The sequence below is a fragment of the Papio anubis genome, chromosome 1 (assembly GCF_008728515.1).
Source record: "Papio anubis isolate 15944 chromosome 1, Panubis1.0, whole genome shotgun sequence".
NCBI classification, from domain to species: Eukaryota; Metazoa; Chordata; class Mammalia; order Primates; family Cercopithecidae; genus Papio; species Papio anubis.
In genome coordinates this window covers 39,305,708-39,322,674 of record NC_044976.1, presented here as the reverse complement: position 1 = coordinate 39,322,674, position 16,967 = coordinate 39,305,708, and the positions used below count along the sequence as shown (strand labels likewise).

Genomic DNA, 16,967 nt, shown 5'->3' with positions numbered 1-16,967 from the left:
GCAATTCTCCTGCCTCAGCTTCCCAAGTAGCTGGGCGCATGCCACCACACCTGGCTAATTTTTTCTTTTTTTCTTTTTTTTTCCTGAGACGGAGTCTCGCTCTGTCCCTCAGGCTGGAGTGCAGTGGCCCAATCTCAGCTCACTGCAACCTCTGCCTCCCGGGTTCAAGCAATTCTCCTTCTTCAACCTCTAGAGTAGCTAGGATTACAGGCATGCGCCACCATGCCCAGCTAATTTTTGTATTTTTAGTAGAGATGGGGTTTCACCATGTTGGCCAGGCTGGTCTCGAACTCCTGACCTCGTGATCTGCCCTCCTAGGCCTCCCAAAGTGCTGGGATTACAGGCGTAAGCCAACGTGCCCAGCCTAATTTTAAAATACTTTTAGTAGAGACAGGGTTTTAACATGTTGGTCAGGCTGGATTCAAACTCCTTACATCAAGTGATCCACCCATCTTGGCCTCCCAAATTGCTAGGATTACAGGCATGAACCACCGCGCTTGGCCATTTCCAAATATTTTTTAAATTTCTCCTGTTATTTCTTCTTTAACCTGTGTGTTATTTAGAAGTGCATTGTTTAATCTCTTAACTGTTTGGTGATTTTTTTCATGTATCATTCTGTTGTGTTCTGAAAGAAGACATCATATGATTATTCTTTTAAAATTTGTTCAGGCTGGGTGCAGTGGCTCATGCCTGTAATCCCAGCACTTTGGGAGGCTGAGGCCAGTGGATCACTTGAGCTCAGGAGTTGAGACCAGCTTGGGCAACGTGGTGAAACCCTGTCTCTACCAAAAATTCAAACAATTAGCCAGGTGTGGTGGCACGCACCTGTGGTCCTAGCTACTCAGGAGGCTGAAGTGTGAGGATCGCTTGAACCTGGGAGACAGAAGTTGCAGTGAGCCAAAATCACACAACTGTACTCCAACCTGTGTGAAAGAGTGAGACCCTGTCTCAAAAAATAATAATAATAAAAATGAGAAAATTTTTAAAATTTAAAAAAAAATATTCAGGTGTGTTTTTTGGTCCAGCATGTGATCTATCTTGCTGAATGTTCTATGTGAGCTTGAAAAGAATATGTATCCTGCTGTTGCTGGATGAAGTAGTCAGTAGATGCCAACTATATTTCAGTTGATTGAGGGGCTATTGAGTTCAATTATGTCCTTATGATTTTATGCCTGTTTGATGTGTCCATTTCTGATGGGGGGTGTTATAGTCTCCAACTATAATAGTGGATTTCTCTGTTTCTCCTTGCAGATCTGTTTGTTTTTGCCTCATATATCTGACACTCTGTTGTTAGGTATGCACACATTAAGGAATGATATGTCTTCTTGGAGAATTGGCCCCTTATTATGTAATACCCCTGTCTTTCCCTGATAATTTTCCTTGCTGTGAAGTCTATGCTGTCTGAAGTTAATATAGCTACTACAGCTTTCTTTTGATTAGTGTTAGCATGGTATATCTTTCTTTACCCATTTACTTTTAATCTATGTATGTCTTTATCTTTAAAGTAGGTTTCTGGTAGACAACATAAACTTGGGTCTTGGTTTTTGTTGTTTTTTTAATTTTTTAAAATAATCATTTACATTTACACCTTAGCAGAGTTCAAGCTCCTCTCGTCCTTCTAACCTGGTGATCTTTCATTAGCTTTACAAAGACAGTTTAGTTTTGGGGAAAGGCTATTATCGTTTAAACTATAAACTAAATGTCTCCCAAAGTTAGCTTGCCCCAAGCCCAGGAATGATTTTTTTTTTTTTTTTTTTTTTTTTGAGACGGAGTCTCGCTCTGTCACCCAGGCTGGACTGCAGTGGCCGGATCTCAGCTCACTGCGAGCTCCGCCTCCCGGGTTCACGCCATTCTCTGGCCTCAGCCTCCCGAGTAGCTGGGACTACAGGCGCCCGCCACCTCGCCCGGCTAGTTTTTTGTATTTCTTAATAGAGACGGGGTTTCACCGTGTTAGCCAGGATGGTCTCGATCTCCTGACCTCGTGATCCGCCCGTCTCGGCCTCCCAAAGTGCTGGGATTACAGGCTTGAGCCACCGCGCCCGGCCGCCCAGGAATGATTAAGGGCAGTTTGGAGGTTAAAGATAAGATAGGAGTTGATTAGATCATATCTCTTTCACTGTCATATTTTCTTACTATTACAATTTTTGCAATGGTGGTTTCAGATGAATTAAGATTAAGAAAAATAGGCCAGGCACAGTGGCTAACACCTTTAATCTCAGTACTTTGGGAGGCCAAGTTGGGAGGATTGATCACTTGAGCTCAGGAGTCACCAACAACATAGCAGGACCTTGGCAACAAGGTCTTGGCACCTAGGCAACAATGTAGCAAGACTTCTCTACTAAAAATAAAAGTTAAAAAATTAAGCATAGTGGTGCATGCCTGTAGCCCTAAGCTACTCAGAAGACTGAGGCGGGAGGATCACTTGAGCCTGAGAGATTGAGGCTGCAGTGAGCTATGATAGCACCACTGCACTCTAACCTAGGTGACAGAGTGAGACCCTGTCTCAAAAAAAGAAAAAAAAGGAAAAAAAAGTTATAATTTTGTCTTTACTTATTTCTTCTTTGATGCTCTTCCTTTCTTCATATAGATCCAAGATCCAAGTTTCTGATCTCTATCATTTTCCATCTTTCTGAAGAACCTCTTTTAACATTTCTTACAAGGCAGGTCTACTGGCAACACACTCCCTCAATTTTTCTTTGTCTTTTTTTTTCTCCCTCACATTTGAAGAACAGTTTTGCAGGGTACAGAGCTTTAGGTCTGTGGGTTTTTTCCTCTCAGCACTTTAAATATTTCACTCTTTTCTTGCTTGCATGGTTTCTTATGAGACATTGGATATAATTCTTGTCTTTGCCCCTCTATAGGTAAAGTATTTTTTTCCTCTAGCCTCTTTCAATATTTTTTATACTTTGAAAATGATATGCCTAGGTGTAGATGTCAGGGTTTTTTGGCATTTTTCCTGCTTGGTGTTCTCTGAGCTTCCTGAATCTGGGATTTGGTGTGTGGCATTAATTTGGGTAAATTCTCAGTTATTATCGCTTCAATTTATTTCTCTTTTTCTTCTCCTTCTAGTATCACCATTATATATAGATTACGTCTATTATAATTATCCCACAGTTCTTGAACATTCTGTTATGGGTTTTTTTCCATCTTTTTTCTCTTTGCTTTTAATTTTGGGAGTTTCCTTCCCTTGAGATACCTTTGTAAAGGAAAATTAGAAATTCTCTGGACCCCCTAAATTCTTTATGAAACGGGAGAGTTCCCTGACCTACCTTGTAGGACATGTGATAGGGGTGTGGCTTGTCTTTTCAGTGCCGTGCACTCAAACCCCTTACAGGAGGGGGAACACGTAGATGGGCAAGTGCAAGAGCCTGGGTGTGCACTTTTGGGGCACTGGCCCCACAGTAGCATCTAAGGGTGGGTGCCTGTAAGCCCCCATGGGCATGCTGCTGTGCTTTAGCTCTGCCATCCACAGATGGCTTAAGTGTAAACCAGCTCAGTACCCTCTTGGTACCCAGGTTCTTGTCTGGCATCCAGGAAGAATCAGGTCACACACAGACTTGAAGAATGGTGAATGTGGGGGTTTTACTGAGTGGTGGAGGTGGCTCTCAGCGGGATGAATGGGGAGTTGGAAAGGGAATGGAGTGGGAAGATGATCTTCCTGGAGTTTGGCTGTCCAGCAGCCAATCTCCTGTCTGACCATCCCCAGCCAAATGCCTCTCGACGTTCAGATGCTCCTTCTCTTCCCTCCTTCTCTGCTGTGCCATTCTGCCACTCTTCTGCTCATCAGCTCGTCTGCTCATGGATCCTGGGGTGTGGGGTTTATATGGGTACAGGATAAGGGGGCATGGCAGGCCAAAAGGCAACATTTGGGCACCAAAACAGGAATGCCTGTTCCCATTTAGTGCTGTGGGTTTCCAGGCTTGGGGGTGGGGCCTTTGCCAGGGATCTGCCTTCTTCTACCCAGTATTTCCCTGTCTCCTGTCTGTATCACTTATGCAACAGGGAAGGGTAAACCTGGGGGCTAAGCCATGTAACACCATCTTCCAGATGAATAGCTGTTACTAGCATTATGCATTAGCCAGATCCCCAAAGGAAAGGTAAAAGCCTCAGGCATCCATGAAGGACTGCCTGCACAGATCATTCACAAGTAAACTCTTTGATGGTCTCCCATAAGCAAGGACACACCAGCTGCAACTTTAGGTCTACAATCTAAGTCTAGCTCTTTTTTTTTTTTTTTTTTTTTTTGAGACGGAGTCTCGCGCTGTGTCACCCAGGCTGGAGTGCAGTGGCGCGATCTCGGCTCACTGCAAGCTCCGCCTCCCAGGTTCAGGCCATTCTCCTGCCTCAGCCTCCGAGTAGCTGGGACTACAGGCGCCCGCCACCACGCCCGGCTAGTTTTTTGTATTTTTAGTAGAGACGGGGTTTCACCATGTTAGCCAGGATGGTCTCGATCTCCTGACCTCGTGATCCGCCCGCCTCGGCCTCCCAAAGTGCTGGGATTACAGGCTTGAGCCACCGCGCCCGGCCAAGTCTAGCTCTTAAACTCCACACTGATAATGTCAGTATCATGTCTTCTCAGGTGCAGAACAAAGACAAAGGGGACCAGTCATTCCTCCACCAACCCAGAGATGTCTGCATAATTGATTCTTACTTTACTCCGTTTTTGCTCTTCAAACATTCACCTTATCTTGTGTAAAATGTAGATTTGCCAAGCACTTACTAAAGTCTCACAAGAATGTAACCATTCCCCTTACCACCTACCTGCCCTCCTTTAAGAAAATGTATAAATAAGGCCGAACATGGTGGCTCATGCCTGTAATCCCAGCACTTTGGGAGGCTGAGGTGGGCGGATCACGAGGTCAGGAGATCGAGACCATCCTGGCTAACACGGTGAAACCCCATCTCTACTAAATACACAAATAATTAGCCAGGTGTGGTGGCACGCACCTGTAGTCCCATCAACTCAGGAGGCTGAAGCAGGAGAATTGCTTGACCCTGGGAGGCGGAGGTTGCAGTGAGCCGAGATTGTGCCACTGCACTCCATCCTGGGTGACAGAGCGAGACTCTGTCTCAATAAAAACAAAAATAAGAAAGAAATGTATAAATACTAAAATCCTGAAAGTCTCTTTGGAACACCCACAGATGTGTCTGTGACTCGTATTTTCCCCAGACATTCTCCGGAGCTGGCTTAATAAACCTTGATGGATTGAGACTATTTCTTCAGTCACTCATTCAGTTATCATGCTCAAATGCAGCAATTCTTCCCTTAGCCATGTTTAACCTAATAATGGGCCAATGAAAGGCATTCTTCATTTCATTTTTCTTTTTTTTGAGACAGGGTCTCCCTCTGTCTCTCAGGCTGGAGGGCAGTGTGCAGTCACAGCTCACTGCAGCCTCAACTTCCCAGGCTCAGGTAATCCTCCCACCTCAGCCTCCTGAGTAGCTGGGACTACAGGCACACGCCACCGCACCTGGCTAAATTTTTTGTAATTTTAGTAGAGACGAGGTTTTGCCATGTTGCCCAGGCTGGTCTTGAACTCTTGGGCTCAAGCAATCCACTGGCCTTGACCCCCACAAAGTGCTAGGCGTGAGCCACCGTGCCCAGCCCATTCTTTATTTCTGTTACATTATTTTTGATCTCTGGTGTTTCTTTTTTATTTTTTCTTGGAATTTCCATCTCTCTGCTTACATTGCCCATCTGTTCTTGCATGCTGTCTACTTTATTCATTAGAGCCCCCAGCATGTTAATCATAGTTGTTTTAAATTCCCAGTCTGATAATTCCAGCATCCCTGCCATATGAGTGTGCGCTTTTTCTTCAAACAGTGTTTTTTGTCCTTGAGTATACCTCAAGGATAACTGGACATGATGTACTGGGTAAAAGGGACCATGGTAGGGCCAGGCGCAGTGGCTCATGCCTGCAATCCCAGCACTTTGGGAGGCCAAGGCGGGCAGATCACTTAGGAGTTTGAGGCCAGCCTGGCAACATGGCAAAACCTCATCTCTACTAAAAGTACAAACAAACAAAAAAAAAAATTGCCAGGCATGGTTGTGGAGGCTGAGGCAGGAGAATCACTTGAACTTGGGAGGTGGAGGTTGCAGGGAGCTGAGATCATGCCACTGCACTCCAGCGTGGGCAACAGAGTGAGATTCTGTCTCAAAAATAAAATACAAAAAAAAAAAAAAAAGCCACGGTAAATAGGTCTTTAGTGATGTGGAGAAATGGGAAGCATTCTACAGTCCTGTGACTAAATCTCAGTCTTTCAGTGAGCCTTTGCCCCTGGACTGTGAACTTAACAAGTGCTTCTGGTCCCCACCCCCACTTCTTTGGGTTGGATAGAATGGCCTGGAGTGCAGTATTTCTCTACTTTGGAATGGAAGGCTAGCGTTGGCTGGAGTTGATTATTTCTCTTCTTCCAGATCAGTTAGGCTCTGAAAAATCCCTAATAGTTTAGGCTGTGGTAAAATAGTTTCTCCTGAGGGAAGACCTTGTTGAGAACAGAGTGCTGTAGTATATTTCAAAATGTTCCTTTTCCCCTCTCCCTGCCAGAAGCGTGAGGGTATTTTTCTCTTATATTTACTGTGAGAATCTGGTTGAGCTCCTGGAGGCAAAACTCACAAAAGTTTCCCCCTCCTCCCCAGTGACTGGGACTCCCTGGAGTTTTAACCTCAAACTTCTTCACACTGAGCCTCTGACAAGTCATTAAGTACAGTTTAGGTTTTCCTACCCTAGCACTGGTTCCAGAGACTTCGGCTTATTCACCTGTCTGTCTCTTCAGATTTGGGGGCTAATAGTTTGCCCTGAGATCTTACTTCTCTGACAGATCTAAGGATTGTTGACTTTTCAGCTTATTCAGCTTTTTACTAGTTGTTAGGATGGAGTGGCAACTTCCAGACTCCTTATGTGCCAGACCCTTCTCTGAATTTTTTTAATAACCTCCAATTAAATCAGAAAAATAAATTCTGATTTAGTGGATCTAGTAAAAAAAAAAAAATGACAGTATACACAGATATCCTTATGACCTCAAGATTGGGAAGGATTTTTAAAATAAGACAATAAGCATAAACTATAAAGGAAAAGATCAATATATTCTATATTAAAATGAATACAACTCATATCTGCGCCACATGGCATCAGTTGGGGTAGCTCAATTGGGGCTTATGATAATTCCATTCACATAACTAGCAAAACTCGTGCTGCCTGTTGGTTCTCACCAAAGGATAGCTTGGGCTTTGCCATACTATGGTGGCTAGGTTCCTAGAGCAAGTTTCTCAAGAGATAGGAAGTGGAAGCTACCATTTTCTTAGGGCCTGAGCCTCAAACTTAGCATAGCATCATTGCCACCATATTCTGTTGATCAGTCAGTCCCAGAGCCTAGATTCAAGGGGAGAGGAATAGACCGCACCTCTCAATAGGAAGAGGGTCAAATAATTATGGGCCGTATTTTAAAACTACCTCTCTATTCTCTGGACATGGATTATTAACATTTTTCCCACTTGCAGAATTTATTCTTGCCTTCACAAGATTCCCCATCAGAAGTCTCATTCTTTTACACCAGTAGGCTCAAGGAAGGTCTAGGATCTCATCATCTAAATCAGGTCCCAGTACACGAGGCCTCTTAGGTGTGGTTTGTCAAGGATACCTCCTTCAGTGTGGTTCTTCTTGTCCTGATGACCTGTGAACTAAAGAAAAAAGTTGTCTGCTCACTACCTACCTAACACACAGTGGTGCAACAGACACGAGGTAATTTTTATGGATACTTTCTTTTCTAAAGGGAGGAAACCTGAAGACATGCAGCAGTCACTGATGTATAGAAATTCTGGGGCCGGGTACGGTGACTTACACCTGTAATTGCAGCACTTTGGGAGGCCGAGGCAGGCAGATCATGAGGTCTGGCTAAAACGGTGAAACCCCATCTCTACTAAAAATACAAAAAGTTAGCCAGGCGTGGTGGCAGGACTACTCCTGAGTAGTCCCCAGTACTCAGGAGGCTGAGGCAGGAGAATGGCGTGAACCCGGGAGGCGGAGCTTGCGGTGAGCTGAAATCGCACCACTGCACTCCAGCTTGGGTGACAGTGAGACTCCGTCTCAAAAAAAAAAAAAAGAAAGAAAAGAAATTCTGAAATCCAACTGGGCACATGTTGGCCAACTCCTTAATTAGGTCCAGTGTGACTTTCTGGGAGTTGTTTTCCATGTGTCTTGGTTTTATCCTCTGAATCATCTTTTCTTTTTCATAAGAAAACTGAGATTGCCTTTTTAGTTTTCTTCCTGCCTGTATAAGGTTGGGCATCCAAATGATTTTTTCCATTTTGTACCATCTTTCTTGCTCTTAGTCCAAGCTGTCAATGCTTCTGCCAGAATGATTGTCTTAGAAATTTGAGAGGTTTTTCAGCTAGGCGCAGTGGCTCACACCCGTAATGCCACCACTTTGGGAGGCCAAGGTGGGAGGATTCCTTGAGCCCATGTGTTCAAGACCAGCGTGGGCAACATAGTGAGAACCCTTCTCTACAACAAAGTAAAAATTAGTTGGGCATGATGATGCACGCCTGTGGTACCAGCTACTCAGGAGGCTGAGGTGGGAGGACTGATTGAGCCCTGGAGGCTGAGGTGGCAGTGAGCTATGATCATGCATGCCACTGTACTCCAGCCTGGATGACAGAGCAAGACCCTGTCTCTAATTTAAAACAAAAGAAATTTGAGGGGTTTTCTTTGAACTATCAGAGTTCACTTCATTAGACAAAAGCCACAACTACAAGTCTTTTAATGAAAAGCGCTGTAGGACAATACTCTTAAGATTCTTAAAAACCCATGAGGCTTGCCCTTAAGATTCTTAGAGAACCTTTTAGGCCTGAAAGTCTGAACAGTCTTACATCTTTCTTATATCTTAAAGAATTTTACTGTCCTTTTCTAGAGTAAAAACCCTTTTATAATTTATAGTTTTTTGCCTTAGAGAGAGACTGAAAATAAGAAGAAATTTTATTTGTAAATTCTGCAAGTCCTGGGGGTATGTGGAGGGGTGTGTACATGTTTTGAAGCTCATCTCTCGTCTTGCATTTTATCATAAGCAGGGAGAAGCCAGGTGATACTTTCATTACTTTGTCTGGAAATCTCCTTAGCTATTTCCTTGAGTTCATCAGGTATATTTCTTATTTCCATGTTACTGTAGGCAACAATCTTATCAGACTTTCAACACTTCCCCTTTCATTGATCTCCCAATAAGATTTTCTTCACTTTCCCTTAAACCTTCACTGACAGCCTCATTGAGACCCTTTAGGCTTCCATTAAAACTCTCCTCGAGGCTCCTTCCGTTTTCACTGACACTCTCTATGGTCCTTTATGCTTCTTTCTGCTGCCCAGGTCCAGAGCCAATGCCATGTGTGTCAGACTTTTGTTACTGCAGCACCCTATTTCTGGTACCAGAATCTGTCCCAATAATCTTTTGCCATGTAACAAACCACCACAAAATTTCATGGTTTAAAACAACAATGTGGGCAGGCCTGGGTGGAGACAGTTTGTCTCTGTTGCATGCAGCATCAGCTGGGGTGGCTTGACTAGGACTGAAGGATCCACTTTCACCACATGGCCAACCAGCTGGTTCTGGCTGTTGATTTATCTCCAAATTGACCTCCCTACAGGGTGGCTTTGCTTCCTCACACATGTTAGTTGGGGTCTCAAAGCAAATGTCCCAAGAAACAGGAAGTAGAAGTTGTCAGTTTCTTAATCCTTGGGCCCAGAAACTGGTACAGTGTTGTTTCCGCATAGTCTAAAGGCTTTATAGTTTTGCCTTTTATATTTCATCATTTAATCCATGTAGAATTTTTTAAAATCATCACCAGACTAGTTATATTATTTCCTTTTTGTGTATTTTAACTGAGGTAAAGTTTCTACATTTAGTGAAATGTACAGATCTTAAGCGTACAATTTGGCTGGGCACGTTGGCTCACACCTGTAATCCCAGCACTTTGGGAGGCCAAGGCAGGCAGATCATGAGGTCAGGAGTTCAAGACCAGCCTGACCAATATGGTGAAACCCCATCTCTACTAAAAATATAAAAATTAGCCTCACATGATGGTGCATGCCTGTAATCCCAACTACTCAGGAGGCTGAGGCAGGAGAATCGCTTAAACCCGCGAGGCAGGGGTTGCAGTAAGCCAAGATTGCACTACTGCACTCTAGCCTGAGCAACAGAGAGAGACTCCATCTCAAGGGGGAAAAAAAAAAAAAAAAAAACCGTACACTTTAATGAGTTTTAAGCACCCATGTAACTACAACTCCAAGCAAGACAGAAGACATTTCTGCCACCCCTGAAGTTCCCTAATGCCTCCTTACAGTTGGTCTCCACTTCCACCTTTATTCTGATTTTTATCACCATAGATCAGACTTCCCTATTCTTGAACTTAGTATAAATGAATCATACTATATGTACTCTTTTGTATCTGGTTTATTTCACTCAATGTTTTAAAAAGCACCCATGTTCTTGTGCCTATCAGTAGTTCCTTCTTTTTTACTGCCAAGCAATATTCCATTAAATGAATATACACTCACATATTGCTTAATCACGGGGATATGATCAGAGAAATGCATCATTAGCCAATATCCTCATTTTGTGAACATCATAGTGCGTCGATCTTCAACCTTTTTGGCACCAGGGACTGGTTTTGTGGAAGACATGGACCATGAACCAGGGGCAGGGGGGATGGTTTCAGGATGAAATTGTTCCATCTCATATCATCAGCCATTAATTAGATTCTCATAAGGAGCACACAACCTAGATCCCTCACATGCGCAGTTTACAATAGGGTTCATGCTCCTATGAGGATTTAATGCCACTGCTGATCTGACAGGAGGTAGTAGTGCTCACTCGCCTGCTGCTCAACTCCTGCTGTGCAGCCCCTTTCCTAACAGGCTGTGGACCCCTGTATTGGTCTTCAGCCTGGGGGTTGGGGACCCCTGTCATAGTGTACTTACTCAAACCTAGATGGTATAGCCTATTGCTCCTAGGCTACAAACCTGTACAGTATGTTACTGTGCTATAGGCAGTTGTAGCACAATGGTAAATATTTGTGTATCTACATATGCATAAAGATAAAGAGGATACAGTAAAATTATGATTTAAAAGATTTTTTGAATGGTACACCTATACAGGGTACTTACCATGAATGGAGCTTGCAATACTAGATGTTGCTCTGAGTGAGTGGTAAATGAGTGGTGAGTGAATGTGAAGGCCTAGGACATTACTGTACACTACTGTAGACTTTATAAACACTGTACACTTTGGCTACACTAAATTTTTTTAATTTTCTTCAACAATAAATTAACCTTAGCGTACTGTAACTTTTTTACATTATAAACTTTTTAACTTTTTGACTTTTAATAACACTTAGCTTAAAATACATACATACTTTACAGCTGTACAAAAATATTTTATTTTTATAAGCTTTTTTCTATTTAAAAAACTTTTAGATTTATTTTATTCTTTTACTTTTTAAACTTTTTTGTTAAAACCCAAGACATACACACACATTAGCCTAGGCCTACACAAGATCAGGATCATCAGTGTCACTGTTTCCTATCTCCATATCTTGTCCCACTGGAAGGTCTTCAGGGACAATAACATGCATGGAGCTGTCATCCTGTGATAACAATGCTTTCTCCTGGAATACCTCCTGAAGGACCTGCCTGAGGGTGTTTTACACTTAACTTTTTTAATAAGTAGGAGTACACTCTACAATAATGATAAGAAGTATACTAAATACACAAATCAGTAACATAGTCATTTATTATGTTACCAAGTATTATGTACTCTACATAATCCTATATGCTATACTTTTTTATATGCCTGGTAGTGCACTAGGTTTGTTTACACCAGCTTCCTCACAGACACACGAGTAATGCATTATGCTATGACTTTACATTGGCTACAAGGTCACTAGGTGATAGGAATTTTTCAGCTCCTATGAGACCACTATCATATATGCAGTCTGCCATTGACCAAAATGTCATTATGTGGCGTATGACTGTACCACAATTTGTATATCTTCTCTTTTTGGTGGATATTTGGGTTGGTTCTAGTTTGGGGTTATTATGAATAAACTATTATGAACATTCTTATAGGTGTCTTTTTGTAGACACTTGTTTTTGTTTATTACTCTTCTTATCTCTCTGGGTTCCTGCATTTTTAGTTATTTCAGTAAAAGAGCCACATTACTAGATGTGAAAATTCTGTTTCTTAAAAGACTTCAGTTAATCCTTATTTTATTAGATCTACCTCACACTCACCTCCAGAGGCACCAACTCTGCCAGTTCTTAGGCCTTTTGCAAATTATGAGAGCGTGGTTCTCATCACTCCCCACTGCTACTTTAAGGTATGCAGCTTTGTTGGGTCTGTTGAGTCAGTCACTACCTTTCCAGTCTGCTTTCTACTTTCCTAAATTTTATTGTCATCTCCTCTCTTATCTGGCTCATTTTAGTGAGTTTTTGGAGAGAACATAGTTAAATGTATTTGTTCAATTCATCTTGTTTACCCTTTTCTTCTTTTTTGTTTTTATGTTTCTCCTGTCACTTCCCACATACCACCTCCCTACTTTCTGTTTTCCATTTCTTCTGTCCATGTTGGTTCTCCTTAGAATTAGAATTATGAAGGTGGAGAATCCTCAGAGAGCATCTGGCTCAGTCACTTCATTTTTCAGGCGGTGAACCTGAGACCCAAAGAGAACAACAGTCCATCCACAGGCCACACAGCTACTGCTCTTATCTTTTCTACCTTTAATAGCAAAGAGACTTTTGCCCTTCTACCCCTTCAGCTAGTGAGCCACAACCACACAAGAAAGAAGAGTACTCACTACTCAAATGGGAAACGGGAAAGCATATGGGGGAGAAAATGTCATTCCTGACCAGGTTGCTGTGGGTCCTGAGGAGAAAACAACTCCGGAGACAACTCTGTTAGGATGGCCTTAGTCTCCCATACCCACTGCACCCCTTCCCCACTGCAGTGCCAGGTGGAGGCCAGTAGCTAGGAGAGTGCTTAGCTGTCTTGGGACCCTCAGGCTCTTTTCACTTTTTTTTTTTTAGAGGGTCTCACTCTGTCATCCAGGCTGGAGTGCAGTGGCACGATTACAGCTCACTGCAGCCTTTAACTCCTGGGCCCAAGCAGTTCTCCCACCTCAGCCTCCCAAGTAGCTGGGACCACAGGCACATGCCACCTAGCAAATTTTCTGTAGAGATGTGGTCTCACTGTGTTGCCCAGGCTGGTCTCAAACTCCTGGCTTTAAGTGATCCTCCCGCCTCAGCCTCACAAAGTGCTGTGATTACAGACGTGAGCCACTGCGCCCAACTTTTTTTTTTTTTCTTTTTTTTTTTTTTGAGACTGAGTCTCACTCTGTCGCCCAGGCTGGAGTGCAGTGGTGCGATCTCAGCTCACTGCAAGCTCCGCCTTCCAGGTTCAAGTGATCTCCTGCCTCAGCCTCCCGAGTAGCTGGGATTACAGGCGCCCGCCACCACGCCCAGCTTTTTTTTTTTTTTTTTAATTTTTAGTAGAGATGGGGTTTCACCATCTTGGCCAGGCTGGTCTCGAACTCCTGACCTCATGATCCACCTGCCTCAGCCTCCCAAAGTGCTGGGATTACAGGCGTGAGCCACCACGCCCAGCCCAACTTATTTTTTTAATCCAATTTTTTTTTTAAATTTTTACTATATTCTTTGGGCATGAATGTAGATGTAGAAGATAACAAAGGGACTTTAAGGCCCAAAACAGAAAGCAAGGCAAATGATCAATGGTGCAACTATTCTAAATCCAATGACATACATACACACATGCATTCACACACACACACACACACATGCCCTTGCTAATATTGCCATTGCCCCACAGCTCCTTACACATATATGGTAAGAGGTACAAAGAATATGTGAGGCAACCAAGTACAAAAAAATTGAAGTATGTACAAGTGGGGAATTGTTTAGATTTTCTTTTCAGTGCACAGAAGACAAAGTGCAAACTCTGTGTCTTGGCCTTTGGTCTGGGCCACTCTTCCAGTCTTCCCACAGACTTTGATCATGCAGTTTGGGTTGGCAGTAGCTGGGCACAGCCTTTTCTTGACCCTCCACCTCTACCTCCCACAGCATTTCACCAGCTTAGCTGCTAGGAATTCTGTTAGGAACCAGAGGCCAAGGTATAAAAGATGGAATAAGATACCGTTCTCTGACTTCTCTATCCCAGAGACTCTTGAAGCTTCTTTGATTCTTTGTCTCCCATAGTTTGTATCTACTTGAACAAGAATGGCAGCACAGGCCCCCACTTAGATAAGAAGAAGGTCCAGCAACTCCCTGACCATTTTGGACCAGCCCGTGCCTCTGTGGTGTTGCAGCAGGCTGTCCAGGCCTGTATCGACTGTGCTTATCACCAGAAAACCGTCTTCAGCTTCCTCAAGCAAGGCCATGGTGGTGAGGTTATCTCAGGTAAGCACTGTTTGGCTCATATTGCCTCCCAGCCAGAAGGACCCACCTTCTCAACTGGTTGATTTCTTGTAAGGCATCCTGGTTCTCACTTCATACCTGTAGGCTCTGGAAAAATGTGAAGGTATTCCATTCCTTATCTCCAACCCCCCAAGAGCCCCTCTGAGCCTTATGCATACCTCTGCCAAAGAGAATACCCACAGATTCTGCTTCACTGAGCCTCTAAACTGATTCCCCCCATCTACCTGATTGGCCTATCCATACAGAAAGTATAGGAGAAAGAATCCAGAGGGGGCTATGTTGTGGCAGCAGAGGGGTTTCTCCAGACTGTTGCAGCCTCCCACCTGGTTTCAGGAACCAATGAACTCCTCTCTCATTCCTTTGACTCCTTAGCTTCCTGGTCCTAAACCAGGCCCAGTAGAAGAGAATTAAATCCCAGGGTGGTTGGGGAAAGTCATTTCCTTTTTCTTTACTGCTATGAGAGTTTGATTCAGTGGCACAGTATATTTTGCTCTCACAGAATACTTACTTTTTCTACTGTGCCCTGATTCTGTTTCAGTTTTCCTAAATCCAAAATCCTATTTAGCCACTAAACCTATGAAGACTTGACCTAGAGCCTTTCAGTCTTAACTGATGCTATTCCATAATCCCCTGCTTCTCCTCCCTAGCAGGCTGTAATAACCAGCTTCAGGAAACCCAGCTGGCATGGAAGACCCCATCAATAACCAGACTGTATTATTTTAGCAAACATTTATTGAACCCTTACTATGTATCAGGTGATTGTCAGACACTGGCCAGGAGAAGGGGAGAATAGAAGATGACAGCTTAGGCTCCATACCAGTGAAAAAGAAGAATGTATGTGAGAAGTGCTATAGCTAACTGTGAGAAGTGCTATAATAGGGAAATGTGTACACAGTGGTGTGGGAACCCAGACCAGGGAGTAATTGACTGTGAGGAAGATGGAGCAGACAGGCAGGGAATTATAGAAGACTGGGAACTGGCCAGGTGCAGTGGCTCACACCTGTAATCCCAGCACTTTGGGAGGCTGAGGCGAGCGGATCACCTGAGGTCAGGAGTTCAAGACCAGCCTGGCCAACATGGCAAAACCCCATCTCTACTAAAAAAAAAACACAAAACATTAGCCAGGCATGGTGGTGCATGCCTGTAGTCCCAGATCCTCAGGAGGCTGAGGCAAGAGAATCACTTGAACCTGGGAGGCGGAGGTTGCAGTGAGCCGAGATCGTGCCACTGCACTCCAGCCTGGGTGACAGAGCAAGACTCCATCTCAAAAAAAAAAAAAAAAAAAAAGAAGAAGAAGAAAACTGGGAAGTGCCTGGGAAATTAAGCCTTATGTTGCTTCTGAGGCCCAGGCTACTGCTTGGTCTCTTCTTTGTTTCTGTGTAGTGGTCTGTAGGAACCTAGCCTAACTGCCTCTCTTTAGCTGCTCTCACCTATACCCCCTCTAGGGTTCTTCTTCTGCCTCAAAATTGGTTCTTGAGAATGACCTATCTCCCCAAATCCCCAAGTCCTTGCTGCCCTCAGGGACAAATGCACAGGTCTTTGCTTTGTAAGGATTATGCTGATATATTTTTACAGAAAAAGATGATAGAAAGTAAACTAACACAAAGCATGAAACAGTTCCAAGTGTTGCTAAAATTCTAGTGCCCTTATATAGATCGGAAATTGTGTACCCATACCATTGCTGGCTATGGCTATATTCTACTGTTCTGCCCAGCTTCTCTGTTCTTAGGCAGTTCTTGTGAAAATAGCACCCTAAATGAGCCGATTTCCTGGGGGAGGTCCAGCCAAGTGATGGAGCAGACAGAATTATGTTCACAGTTGTTTTCACAGGTTGAAAAAAATCATTCCAGAGCCCAGGGTGCAACAGACCTGGCCTGGCCACTCCCATATTTGCAAGCCCTTTACAGTTGGAGACAAAAATCAAAGCCCTCGAGGGAGGGAGTTAAAGGGAGGGAGGGAGGAAATGTGGGGCACTGATTCCCTTTGTGTAACCAGGTAAGCCTGAGACAAGCAGTGGGCTGTACTCTTCCTGCCCAGTGCTGTACTCCACTGCCAGGCTGACATGCTTGGCCCTGTTTACTCACTCCACAGCCGTGTTTGACCGGGAACAGCATACCCTCAACCTCCCAGCAGTCAACAGCATCACCTACGTCCTCCGCTTCCTGGAGAAACTCTGCCACAACCTTCGTAGTGACAATCTGTTTGGCAACCAGCCCTTTATACAGACTCACTTGTCACTCACTGCCACAGAGTACAGCCACAGCCACGACAGGTACCTACCAGGTAGGAGCTGGGATGGGGCCTGGGCTGAGAGTGGGGGACAGGGCTAGCAGCAGCACCTGCAGGGGCCCAGGCCTTCAGAACTACTGGCCTGGCACCTACTATCCAGAGGTCTGCTTTTCTGTCCCTTACCTTTGCCATATCTAAGACTTTTCAGCCTCCTCTCATCTACTTTTTCTTCAGGATCTTGTTTTCTGTCTCTAGGATCACTCC

The 16,967-nt window shown here is 43.9% G+C and overlaps 1 protein-coding gene across 18 annotated transcripts in view; it reads left to right on the top strand.

Annotated features, from left to right (window-relative positions):
• SCMH1 (Scm polycomb group protein homolog 1) overlaps positions 1 to 16,967 on the top strand; it is a 225,002-nt gene that overhangs the window by 189,385 nt on the left and 18,650 nt on the right. For all 18 annotated transcript variants that reach the window (XR_004184447.1, XM_031667500.1, XM_031667486.1 and 15 more), the window contains 2 exons: positions 14,256 to 14,456; positions 16,566 to 16,757. Coding sequence is in view for 17 of the 18 variants with exons in the window: in XM_031667500.1 (XP_031523360.1) it covers positions 14,256 to 14,456; positions 16,566 to 16,757 (393 nt within the window). In the remaining variant the exon portion in view is untranslated. The remainder of the gene's footprint in view (positions 1 to 14,255; positions 14,457 to 16,565; positions 16,758 to 16,967) is intronic.